Below are 15,000 nucleotides of genomic sequence, written 5' to 3'. Positions count from 1 at the left end.
CAAGGGTCGGTTTAGTGTCAGGGGTCGGGTTAGGCACTTAGTTGTGATGGGTAAGGTTAGGGTAAGTGGCTAGAGATTGCATTGTGTCAATGAATGTCCTCATAAAGGTAGATGTACAAGAAAGTGTGTGTGTGTGTGTGTGTGTGTGTGACTCACTTGTTCTTCTCGGCTCTGAACTGTTGTGTGCAGTCGTCGAACAGCTTCTGGTTCATCTCCATGAAGAGCTTCAGTGCGTTGTAGATCAGACCGTGGATCGTCCTGCAGTCGTACACACAGGAGAGAGACGAGTATATCGTGTGTTATATAATATAATATTCAGACAGCAGAAACCCTCACAGAAACGCCTCTGCATCCCCAGTCCAACTAAACCTGCTTTAGAATGTGGAGTTGGCAGGGAAAAGATGTCTAGGTTTACTACAGGAATTTTCACTCGTGGTCAAAAGTTTGGAATCATTACGATTTTTTTAACGTTTTTTCAAGAAGTTTCCAGGGATGCATTTATTGGATCAAAAATACAGTAAAAATGTGAAATATTATTATAATGTAAATCATCTGTTTTCTATGTGAATATATAGTAAAGTGTAATTTATTCCTGTGATCAAAGCTGAATGTTCAGCATCATTACTCCAGTCTTCAGTGTCACATGATCTCTCACAAATCACTCTAATATGATTTTTATTATTAATATAATAACTGTGCTAAATATAGGCTAAGGCAGTCTCGGACTCACACACACACACACACACACACACACACACACACACACACACACACACACACACACACACACACACACACATTAGGGGTATACTTTTAGCCACAACTTTAATACGACTTTAATGCTCTGCCATGACGCTTTAAGCTTGACTTTGACTCGTCGCTGATCATGGCCTGTAGAGGGCGCACCAGGATAATGTTAATAATAAATGAATGCGAACTCAGAGCGAGATCTGTCTGATCATACATCTGATGCTCATAGATCGCGTGAATGAAAGCTTTACATTTATTGTACAGGGAAGTTAATCACCGTTCTACACTGCTGCATTACACACACACACACACACACACACACACACACACACACACACACTCACGCGCAGAGAAGCGCGCATATCCCATGAAGAATATATTGTAAACTCTGTTCTGTGATTTATCAATAAAATAGCAGAAACTGTAAAGTTCTAGCATATATTTCTTAGTAACTAAAACCCACAGCTGCACTAGTAGAGAGACGCAGTCAGGTGCAATTCACACACACACTCTCTCACACACACTAATGCATTCATATACATGTAATCTTTACTGTGCTACTTCATCTAGATCTGATTCAGAACGAGCAGAAATCTGTGAGAAATATATCGACAAAAGAGCTGATAAGAACAATCAGTTCCGCAGGAGCGCTGTCGTGTGTGTGTGTGTGTGTGTGTGCTCAAGAGAACCGCGTTCAGTGTCAGCTCGAGGTTCAGGCTCGTGTGTTCATCAGTGACATCAACAGTGACCGCTGAACACGAGGAGTAAAACACACTCCAGAACTCCGGAAGGGAACGCGAGACTTACTTGTTCCAGTGGCTCTTGGAGTTTCGGTAGAGCGCCGGGAACATGATGGGTAAGATCCTGGCTGCGTTGTCACTGATGAGACTCATGATGTACTCGTTGTTCCAGTAATACAGCGCTCTCTCCGCCACCTGACGGGAACACACGTCACATGACCACATCAACACACACAGATACGAGACTCAAACTCTTGCTCAGAGAAAGACGATAGAGACGATGTTCAGGAAGTCACAACAGTAACGTTTGGGTTATCTGATACAGTTTATCGCTTTGGCTTATTGGACAGATGCTTCAAAAAAATGGTGCCCTTTCACTGCCATTATAAAGCTTGGAAGAGTCGGGATATTTTTTAATATAACTCTGTGTTTGTGTGAGAGAAGAGAGTCATATACACCTAGGATGGCTTCAGGGAGAGTGAATCATGGGCTAATTTTCATTTTTGGGTGAACTAACTCTTTAAGAACATATCAGAGCACGCTGTTGTTGGTGTTGTACAGGTGTGATCGACGCACCTGGAAGTGAGGGCTGGACACACACTTGGCTAGCTGGCGGAAGAGCGGCTCCATGACCTTGACGAACTCCGACGGCTCGATCACGTCCAGGATCTCCTCCAGCTCGTTCAGGAACATCACCTCCTTCGGGCTGTGGGTCTTCGGCCAGTACTTGAGCAGAGCCATGACCACCTGCACACGGCAGCACAGCATCAGTCACATGATCACCCTCCTCAGCCAATCAGAGAGAGCGAAGTCTTACCGGCTCTGTGAGCGTGCTGTCCTTCTCCAGGAACTGAACCACACAGTACGCCAGCTGAGCGAGAACACACACATTAGCACTGAAGAACATGAGCTAAAGGAGTCGTTCACTTCAGAACTAAAATCTCCTAATGATTTACTCTCCGCCTCGTCATCCAAGATGTTCATGTGTTTCTTTCTTCAGTGGAAAAGAAATGAAGGTTTCTGAGGAAAACACTCCAGGATGTTCCTCCATATAGTGTCTTCAATGGGGTCCAACGGGTCGAAGGTCCAGATGTGAGTTTCAGTGCAGCTTCAAAGTCTCGACACGATCCAGCCGAGGAATAAGAGTCTCATCTAGACACACCAGCCGACATTTTACAACTAAATAAACATTTATGTACTTTTATACCTGGTCTTGCGCGTCCACGCATTATGTAATCAAGTTGAAAGGTCACGCGTGGTCCTCATTCTCATTTTCTCCTCCAACTTCATAATCATCTGAAATCGTTGTTTTACCATTTATTTATTTTTATTTTTTGTAAAAGGCGTTTGACTCAGTCTTTGCACGTTCTCTTTGTAAACACTGGGTCGGTTCTTACGCCTACGTCACGCTTGACCTTTCAACCTGATTACGTAATGTGTGTCGCATCACAGCGAGTGCAAGACCAGCATTAGTGATTATAAAACTATATAAATGTTTATTTAGTTGTAAAATGTCCGCTGGTGTGTCTAGATAAGACTCTTATTCCTCGGCTGGATCGTGTCGAGACTTTGAAGCTGCACTGAAACTCACATCTGGACCTTCGACCCGTTGGACCCCATTGAAGACACTATATGGAGGAACATCCTGGAGTGTTTTCCTCAGAAACCTTCATTTCTTTTCCACTGAAGAAAGAAACACATGAACATCTTGGATGACGAGGGGAGAGTAAATCATTAGGAGATTTTAATTCTGAAGTGAACGACTCCTTTGATGAGGGTACGGGTTAGGGTTTGGGTTGGGGTACGGGTTAGGGTTGGGGTTGGGGTACGGGTTAGGGTACGGGTTGGGGTACGGGTTAGGGTTGGGGTTGGGGTACGGGTTAGGGTACGGGTTAGGGTTGGGGTACGGGTTAGGGTTTGGGTTAGGGTACGGGTTAGGGTTGGGGTACGGGTTAGGGTTTGGGTTGGGGTACGGGTTAGGGTTTGGGTTGGGGTACGGGTTAGGGTACGGGTTAGGGTTGGGGTACGGGTTAGGGTACGGGTTGGGGTACGGGTTAGCGACTGACCTGCGGGTGATAGACGCTCAGAGACTTCACCTTGTGCAGCGGGAGCAAAACCTTCAGCAGGAAAATCTTGTGCTCCTCTTTTAACGGTAAAGCAAAACCGTTGATGATGCTGTCGGAGAGAAGGAAGGAACACGCCCATCAGAAGATGTCCCAGCATGCAAAGGGACACACATCACAAGCTCATGTTTTACCTTCCTAGGATCTCCAGTAGTTCAGCTATTCCGTTGTGATGCTCAGTCTCGTAAATAAACCTGCAAACACACACACAACACAGAGGGATTCTGGGCGACGGTTCCTTCGTGTCCGTGTGTCACGTTTACATACGGAGTAAAGCACAGACGATTCAGTCCTGAACAGCAGGAACGCATTATCACACCGCTAGCTCTGGGCCACGAAGGCATTGCTCACCTGTAAAATATGTTATTAACTTGCTTTCTGATGTAAGCGCGCAGCCCAAGAAACTTCCCGTATATCCGGTGCAGGGTGGTCTTCAGGAAGTCCCGCTCTCGAGGATCTTCACTGTCGAACAACTCTAGAAGCTGAGATAGAGCCGGACAACACTCAACCGTTAAACTAGTGCTTGAAACTTTAATTCAGTAATGTACACACTAGCGGTCAACGGTCTGGAATCAGTAGGACGCTTTAATGTTTCTGAAAGAGTCTCTTCTGCTCACCAAGGCTGTGTTTATTAGATCAAAATACAGTGGAATATTATTCCAGTGTAAATCATCTGTTCTCTATGTGAATATATAGTAAAGTGTAATTTATTCCTGTGATCAAAGCTGAATGTTCAGCATCATTACTCCAGTCTTCAGTGTCACATGATCCTTCACAAATCACTCTAATATGAGGATTTGATGATCAAGAAACATTTACACATGTATATATAGTGTAACAAGAATCTGTACCTGCATCACAAATTTCTGGTCTATGTACTTCTTTGCAACATTGGGCTGGAAATCGGGCGACTCTAGAAAGCGCAGGAAGAACTCGTACACCAGCTTCAGGAAACAGAGAGATGAGTGATGAGCAACAGGTCAAAGAGTTCAGATGTTCTGTGTTATTCAGACGCTCTCGTTCACACCGCGACCCGACGCTGATGACAGCCAACATCAGCCGGTCAGCTCTGATTGGTCGTGGTGTGAACGGTGTCAGGGTCATGTGACTGATGATGTCATCAGCACCTGTAGGTGAGGCCACGCTGCTTCCAGAGTGGGTTCGTCCTCCTCGGGGTCAAACTCTGCTCCCGTCGGGTTGGACGAAGGCGGAAGAGCCCTGAACATGTTGATGGCAAACTGCAACACACAAACACACACACACACACAGGAACACGCATCATCAGCACACATCATCATCAGCACACACGCATCAGCACACGCCATCTGAACCGTTCACAGTTCAGGTACTGAAGTGTCTTTTTTAAATCATTCACAGCCGTACTTGAAGCGACGATGGATAATTTACCTCAGATCTCGAAAATAACTGAAAGTAGAAGATGGTTCATCCAAAGTTGTGAATTTAACTTATGCCAAAACTGGAATATGGCATAAAACATTTCTGTATAACGCAGTGTTTCCATCTCATGTGTTCAAGAGAACATCATCATCACTTCCTGGGAAAATATCAGTAATAAAAGTGTAAGTTTCTGCAGTCGTGCTGTTTCTCCTCCATCATGAGCGAGTGTGTCTCGAGCGTCAGGCGAACACAGTAACCGCTGTCGTGTTCTCTAGCGTTCGGATGCTGGCGTTCGGGAACACACTCGTGTGTGTGAGACGCTTCTGGAGAGAGTTACACCAAATCATTCTGATCACACACTTTCAGAAACACCAAACCAGCATTAGAGACGCCATTGGTCCACTGGTCACTCCAGTTATCCAATCTCAGCTGACACTGAGTCACGTGAGGTTTGAGGGATTTATTCAGTAAATGTGTTTCTGTCGTAGTTTATGTGCAGGTCTTATCGGATATAAAAAAAATGATCAGCCTATAATGAGAGCTTGTTTTTCCATGCACATGTTTTGCAAATCTTGGTGCTTCCATCCAGTGTTTTCTATGTGATATCCCAAAATTTGCATAAAGAAACGTAGGTGGATGGAAACAGAGCGATAGATTAGACAATCAGCAGATTCTCAAATAGATATCCTGCAGTCGCTCAGGTGCGTCACGTCTCATCCAGACAGGCGGACGATCGACCGCCACATTAGCAGAACAATAACGCTATTAGCATTGGCAGCAGTCGTGCAGCTTTGATCATGTGACTGAAAGACATGAAAGCTGGGGTTCGCTCACACACACACAGCTGATCTGTTCAACAGCTCGCCTGTGTGTCACACATCATCAAACAAGAGTTTCTGGAACGAGAGCTTGAGGAATATTGTCTAGCGGTGCAACGGTTCAAATTGCTCACGGTTCGGTTTGTATCAGGGTTTTAGGTTCACGGTTTCGCTACGGTTCGGTTTTATATATATATATATATGTTCAGGGAAAAAAGGACTACTGTCAAATAAAAATAAAGAAATAAAGAAAAAATAATCTAACTACAAGCAACAGCACAAATAAATACAACAGAGCAAAGATACTAATAAAATAAACAGTGCTTTCAGGTTTTTCAGTTCAGGTCTAACATTAGTTTTCAGGGACAGAAATTTAATCAAGTAATATATAAAATAAATATTTACAAATATAAAATAACATTGCATATTTGACTGTATAAGTTAAAGAATAATCCTTATTAAAGTAACAAAAGCTATTCAATCAAGAGCAGCGAGTGATGTCCTTGTCTTTCGTTGTTTGATTAGCATTAGACAGCAGGAATATCAGTATATTAGGCTGCTGTCCCTTTAAGACATTACGCATGGATGCACAATACTGATAATGTTCCATATAATGCGTTGTCTTTCTCGACTGTATGTTCACGTGAGGCATAGCAGACTCTGCATTATTGTCCTGATATCTCAGTAAAGCTGCTGTGAAACACTCAGTGTTGTATAAAGCGCTGTATAGATGAAGGAGACTCGACGAGTGTGTCTGGACCGGTGAGCGGAGAGCGGTGTGGTGGGGTGTGTGTACCGAGGAGCGTCTCCATCATGATAAGCTCGTCTGAGGCTGTGAATAGCAGAGCATGTGAGCGTCAGCGAGGCACAGGACTGGAGGTAGAGGACACAGAGCGCATTGATCCGCTGGACTCACCATGTGCACCACCTCGGGGTAGATGGGCTCGGTGATCACGCTGCGGTTGTGTGTGAGGAACTCCACCATCTCGCTGAGCGCCGCGCGCTTCACCTCCTTCCATTTCAGGTCGCTGAGCGGGTCGGACAGGAAGTCGAAGAGGACGCAGCACTGGCGCAGCTTCTGGACGAAGAGCTTCTCCTGCTCGGCCGGAGCCACGTCTGCAACACACACACACACACGTTACTGATCACTGATGATCTCTGCAACACACACACACACACACACGTTACTGATCACTGATGATCTCTGCAACACACACGCGTTACTGATCACTGATGATCTCTGCAACACACACACACACACACACACACACACACACACACACACACACACACGCGTTACTGATAACTGATGATCTCTGCAACACACACACACACACGCGTTACTGATCACTGATGATCTCTGCAACACACACACACACACGTTACTGATCACTGATGATCTCTGCAACACACACACACACACACACGTTACTGATCACTGATGATCTCTGCAACACACACACACACACACACACGTTACTGATCACTGATGATCTCTGCAACACACACACACACACACACACACACACGTTACTGATCACTGATGATCTCTGCAACACACACACACACACACGCGTTACTGATCACTGATGATCTCTGCAACACACACACACACACACACGTTACTGATCACTGATGATCTCTGCAACACACACACACACACACACACACACACACGTTACTGATCACTGATGATCTCTGCAACACACACACACACACACACACGCGTTACTGATCACTGATGATCTCTGCAACACACACACACACACACACACGTTACTGATCACTGATGATCTCTGCAACACACACACACACACACACACACGTTACTGATCACTGATGATCTCTGCAACACACACACACACACACGTTACTGATCACTGATGATCTCTGCAACACACACACACACACACACACACACACACACACACGCGTTACTGATCACTGATGATCTCTGCAACACACACACACACACACACACACACACACACACACGCGTTACTGATCACTGATGATCTCTGCAACACACACACACACACGTTACTGATCACTGATGATCTCTGCAACACACACACACACACACACACACACACACACACGTTACTGATCACTGATGATCTCTGCAACACACACACACACACGTTACTGATCACTGATGATCTCTGCAACACACACACACACACGTTACTGATCACTGATGATCTCTGCAACACACACACACACATGTTACTGATCACTGATGATCTCTGCAACACACACGCGTTACTGATCACTGATGATCTCTGCAACACACACACACACACACGTTACTGATCACTGATGATCTCTGCAACACACACACACACACACACGTTACTGATCACTGATGATCTCTGCAACACACACACACACACACGTTACTGATCACTGATGATCTCTGCAACACACACACACACACACACACGTTACTGATCACTGATGATCTCTGCAACACACACACACACGCGTTACTGATCACTGATGATCTCTGCAACACACACACACACACACGCGTTACTGATCACTGATGATCTCTGCAACACACACACACACACACACGTTACTGATCACTGATGATCTCTGCAACACACACACACACACACACACGTTACTGATCACTGATGATCTCTGCAACACACACACACACACGCGTTACTGATCACTGATGATCTCTGCAACACACACACACACACACACACACACACACACACGTTACTGATCACTGATGATCTCTGCAACACACACACACACACACACACACGTTACTGATCACTGATGATCTCTGCAACACACACACACACACGTTACTGATCACTGATGATCTCTGCAACACACACACACACACACACACACACACACACGCGTTACTGATCACTGATGATCTCTGCAACACACACACACACACACGTTACTGATCACTGATGATCTCTGCAACACACACACACACACGTTACTGATCACTGATGATCTCTGCAACACACACACACACACACACACACACACACACACACATGTTACTGATCACTGATGATCTCTGCAACACACACACACACACACGTTACTGATCACTGATGATCTCTGCAACACACACACACACACGTTACTGATCACTGATGATCTCTGCAACACACACACACACACACACACGTTACTGATCACTGATGATCTCTGCAACACACACACACACATGTTACTGATCACTGATGATCTCTGCAACACACACACACACACACACACGCGTTACTGATCACTGATGATCTCTGCAACACACACACACACACACACACACACACGTTACTGATCACTGATGATCTCTGCAACACACACACACACACACACACACGTTACTGATCACTGATGATCTCTGCAACACACACACACACACACACACACACACACGTTACTGATCACTGATGATCTCTGCAACACACACACACACACACACACACGTTACTGATCACTGATGATCTCTGCAACACACACACACACACGTTACTGATCACTGATGATCTCTGCAACACACACGCACACACACACGTTACTGATCACTGATGATCTCTGCAACACACACACACACACGCGTTACTGATCACTGATGATCTCTGCAACACACACACACACACACGTTACTGATCACTGATGATCTCTGCAACACACACACACACACACACGTTACTGATCACTGATGATCTCTGCAACACACACACACACACGCGTTACTGATCACTGATGATCTCTGCAACACACACACACACACACACGTTACTGATCACTGATGATCTCTGCAACACACACACACACACGTTACTGATCACTGATGATCTCTGCAACACACACACACACACACACGTTACTGATCACTGATGATCTCTGCAACACACACACACACACACACACACACACACACACACGTTACTGATCACTGATGATCTCTGCAACACACACACACACACACACACACGTTACTGATCACTGATGATCTCTGCAACACACACACACACATGTTACTGATCACTGATGATCTCTGCAACACACACACACACACACACACACGTTACTGATCACTGATGATCTCTGCAACACACACACACACACACACACACACACACACGTTACTGATCACTGATGATCTCTGCAACACACACACACACACACACACACACACACACGCGTTACTGATCACTGATGATCTCTGCAACACACACACACACACACACACACACACACACACACGTTACTGATCACTGATGATCTCTGCAACACACACACACACACACACACACGCGTTACTGATCACTGATGATCTCTGCAACACCCACACACACACACACACACACACACACGTTACTGATCACTGATGATCTCTGCAACACACACACACACACGTTACTGATCACTGATGATCTCTGCAACACCCACACACACACACACACACACACACACACGTTACTGATCACTGATGATCTCTGCAACACACACACACACACGTTACTGATCACTGATGATCTCTGCAACACACACACACACACACACACACACACACACACACACACGTTACTGATCACTGATGATCTCTGCAACACACACACACACACGTTACTGATCACTGATGATCTCTGCAACACACACACACACACACACACACACACACACACACACACACACACACACACACGTTACTGATCACTGATGATCTCTGCAACACACACACACACACACACACACACACACACACGTTACTGATCACTGATGATCTCTGCAACACACACACACACACACACACACACACACACGTTACTGATCACTGATGATCTCTGCAACACACACACACACACACACACACACACACACACACACACACACACACACACACACACGTTACTGATCACTGATGATCTCTGCAACACCCACACACACACACACGTTACTGATCACTGATGATCTCTGCAACACACACACACACGTTACTGATCACTGATGATCTCTGCAACACACACACACACACACACACACACGTTACTGATCACTGATGATCTCTGCAACACACACACACACACACACACACACACACACACACACACACACACACACACACGTTACTGATCACTGATGATCTCTGCAACACCCACACACACACGCGTTACTGATCACTGATGATCTCTGCAACACACACACACACACACACACACACACACACGTTACTGATCACTGATGATCTCTGCAACACACACACACACACACACACACACACACACACACACACGTTACTGATCACTGATGATCTCTGCAACACACACACACACACACACACGTTACTGATCACTGATGATCTCTGCAACACACACACACACACACACACACACGTTACTGATCACTGATGATCTCTGCAACACACACACACACACACACACACACACACACACACACGTTACTGATCACTGATGATCTCTGCAACACACACACACACGTTACTGATCACTGATGATCTCTGCAACACACACACACACACACACGTTACTGATCACTGATGATCTCTGCAACACACACACACACACACACACACACACGCGTTACTGATAACTGATGATCTCTGCAACACACACACACACACACACACGTTACTGATCACTGATGATCTCTGCAACACACACACACACACACACGTTACTGATCACTGATGATCTCTGCAACACACACACACACACGTTACTGATCACTGATGATCTCTGCAACACACACACACACACACACACGTTACTGATCACTGATGATCTCTGCAACACACACACACACACACACGTTACTGATCACTGATGATCTCTGCAACACACACACACACATGTTACTGATCACTGATGATCTCTGCAACACACACACACACACACACACGTTACTGATCACTGATGATCTCTGCAACACACACACACACACACACACACACGTTACTGATCACTGATGATCTCTGCAACACACACACACACACGTTACTGATCACTGATGATCTCTGCAACACACACACACACACACACACACACACACACACACACGTTACTGATCACTGATGATCTCTGCAACACACACACACACACACGTTACTGATCACTGATGATCTCTGCAACACACACACACACACACACACACACACACACACGTTACTGATCACTGATGATCTCTGCAACACACACACACACACACACACACACACACACACACGTTACTGATCACTGATGATCTCTGCAACACACACACACACACACACACACGTTACTGATCACTGATGATCTCTGCAACACACACACACACACACACACACACACACACACACACGTTACTGATCACTGATGATCTCTGCAACACACACACACACACACACACACACACACACACACACACACACACACGTTACTGATCACTGATGATCTCTGCAACACACACACACACACACACACACACACACACACACACACACACACACACACACACACACACACACGCGTTACTGATCACTGATGATCAAAATTTAGCTAATAAATTTAGCTTTGTTGCTAATTCTGGGTAAGTTTTTTTTACTGTCCATTAACCCTGTCAAATAAAGAATTAAATAAAAATAAATGCAAACTTCAGCTGTAAGGCAGCTCTACAGAAGATGATAGAGTCATTACTCAGATCAGTGTTGATAGTGTAAAGTTCAACAATTATTAACTGAGTTCAAGTTTAGTGCTGTAAAACTATAGTAATGGTGTCAGGAACAGACATTTACTCAGCCTCTGTAGACTATAAAGCAAAATATCTTCATTTTCGTGGTTTCATTATTATTAAACTGTTGCAAATGCTTTCACTTAATTCTGATGATTGTTTTCTTGAGTCTGTCCATTCAGTTCATGCCCTGATTAGAGTTCAGACAGCATGAAATCATAATGCTGACTCGGAATCAGTTCCTCCTGCAGATCTCTGATGATGTGGGCGGAGCTATAGCCTGTCACTCACAGGAGATCAGCCAATAGCAAACCACAGCCATTATATCCTCATCATCTGCTCTGACTGACACTTGGACTGATGTTATGAGATCACTTACACTTGTGTGGGATGATACAAAAAGGATAATAAAGTCTCGAATGAGCTCTTTATTATTCATTACAGCTTTCACTAACAACAGATCATCCAGAAAGATTTATGCATGTTGTTCTGATTCCTTCAGTCTCGTCCCGTGCTGGAGCCGAACGAGCTTTCACACATCTCCATGAAGAGGTCGAGACGGGGTCAGACACACCGGGCCCTATCTCGCACCCAGCGCAATTGACTTTGTACACAACGCATGTGTTACTGTGCGTGTGCGACCACATTCCTATTTCTCACCCGCGCACAGCGGACTCTTCCCTCCACAGACGCACGTCGGTAAATTAGGGAATGAACTTGCGCTCCCGGGAGCGGTTCAGGGAAAAGAGGAGGCGTGTTCCGGCGCAAACGTTCCCTGGTGCTATTTTGCAGTTTCAGAAAACAATTCCTCCACTGACCAGGAGAAACCTCGTCTAAAGTCAGTGGCGCATTGCACATGTTATTCAGAGGCTATTTTAAGGGCGCATGCTTGGCCATAATGTAGCGTGAGCACAACACACACACACTTTGCTTCTCTCATCTAGACACAGTTCTCATTTTTAGAAAACCATACATTATTACAAGGAAAAATATTACCACATGAGGGACATCATTGTTGTGTCCATGAAGATGTGAAAAAATAGGCATAAATCTAGCTTACACATTTACCCAAATTATCATACGCCTGTTTAACCGAAGCTAATCTGGGTGTGTTTCTCCATCCCCAATGTCACTTCTCTGTGTGTTACGGCCCTGACGAGAACGCCGGTCTGGGAATGTGAGATGACGCTCTGATTGGTTTATTTCACGTTACGCCCAAACCACACCTATGAGTAATGAAGCGACTTCAGACCAACACATTTTAGATTTGCGTCGGAGAGTCATTTATCCCGCCGGTATAATAGCAACAGCGCCCGAAATCCGCCCACAAAGTTACTTGTGTTTCGCGTTTGATACTCGCGTTTCAGATCGTTAAAATAGAGCCCATGATCTCATCAGCTCTTATCGAACCGGCCTCCAGCGGCACAGGTGCACCATCAGGACAGGCCGGACCATCCACACACAGTTCAGATATATAGAGGCATTAATGTTTAATTGAGCACTAATAATCATCATAAACATTTCAGATGATGCTCATAGTTCTCTAGCAGAGACTTGTTCTGTCCAGCGGAAGCCAGTGCTGTTTAAACCCATTCATCTACATACTTTATAACAGTAGTGACACAACGATAGTTTTTGGAGACGTGTGTTTCTGGCGAAGCAGCGCATGATCTTGAACACCGCATCACTAATGTACTGTTAGAAAAACACACTCACGCAAAACTATTGAAAAAGCCCAATGCATTGTGGTTCGGCGACACTTCTCCTCTCTGCAGAAGTTGTCCCCCCAGCACAGATCGATAAGCACGCCGCTAACGAGGGCTCCAGGGTGACGGAGATCAGGAGAGGAGAGAAGAGTGTAATGGGGAATATCAGCAGATGAAGAGTCTGTAACTCCGGCTCTCTCTCGGCAGATTCACTAACGCTAACCCTTTTATATCAAATATTATATCATAGCACATTAGTTAGCTAGACGAATTATATTATAGAGAGGAGTATTTTGCTAAAAATGTGCACTATATTAAATATTTATTGTATTTTTACTTATATCATTAAAATATTGTAACATTGTTATTATAGCCTAGTAAAAACCACATTATATTTAATTTGAGTTGTTATCTTTAACCTTTAATATTAATACCAGCTGACAGTCTTTGTGTGTTTACAGCATTAGTTGAGTTTTTCTTTTCTTGAGAAAGATGAACATGCATCTACTGTAATATTAATTATCCAAATGAATCGCTATTGAATCAAGATCAGAATCAAATCACAAGATTTGAATTGAAATCGTGAAATGTGTGTCAAGCAATGATAGACAGACCATGAGAACATTGACATGTCACTAAAGTTAACAGATTCTGTTTAGTTACCAATTATCTGTTATAATACAGATGAGCAAATGATAAAGCTTGGGTTGCTGAATATTCGATCGCTTACTTCAAAAGCACTCATTGTTAA

General features: G+C 44.7%; 1 protein-coding gene across 3 annotated transcripts in view; it reads right to left on the bottom strand.

The window, feature by feature from the left end:
• Positions 1-15,000, bottom strand: part of ppp2r5ca (protein phosphatase 2, regulatory subunit B', gamma a) — a 26,637-nt gene that overhangs the window by 3,821 nt on the left and 7,816 nt on the right. For all 3 annotated transcript variants that reach the window (XM_081394375.1, XM_081394376.1, XM_081394377.1), the window contains exons 2-11: positions 6,746-6,945; positions 4,741-4,851; positions 4,465-4,557; positions 3,965-4,095; positions 3,748-3,807; positions 3,557-3,665; positions 2,308-2,361; positions 2,067-2,237; positions 1,558-1,685; positions 157-258 (exon numbers count right to left, since the gene is read on the bottom strand). In XM_081394375.1, coding sequence (XP_081250501.1) covers positions 157-258; positions 1,558-1,685; positions 2,067-2,237; positions 2,308-2,361; positions 3,557-3,665; positions 3,748-3,807; positions 3,965-4,095; positions 4,465-4,557; positions 4,741-4,851; positions 6,746-6,945 — 1,159 coding nt within the window. The remainder of the gene's footprint in view (positions 1-156; positions 259-1,557; positions 1,686-2,066; positions 2,238-2,307; positions 2,362-3,556; positions 3,666-3,747; positions 3,808-3,964; positions 4,096-4,464; positions 4,558-4,740; positions 4,852-6,745; positions 6,946-15,000) is intronic.

Source organism: Scardinius erythrophthalmus (assembly GCF_964197995.2).
Source record: "Scardinius erythrophthalmus genome assembly, chromosome: 19".
Taxonomy (NCBI): Eukaryota; Metazoa; Chordata; class Actinopteri; order Cypriniformes; family Leuciscidae; genus Scardinius; species Scardinius erythrophthalmus.
This window is presented reverse-complemented; position numbering and strand designations above follow the sequence as displayed.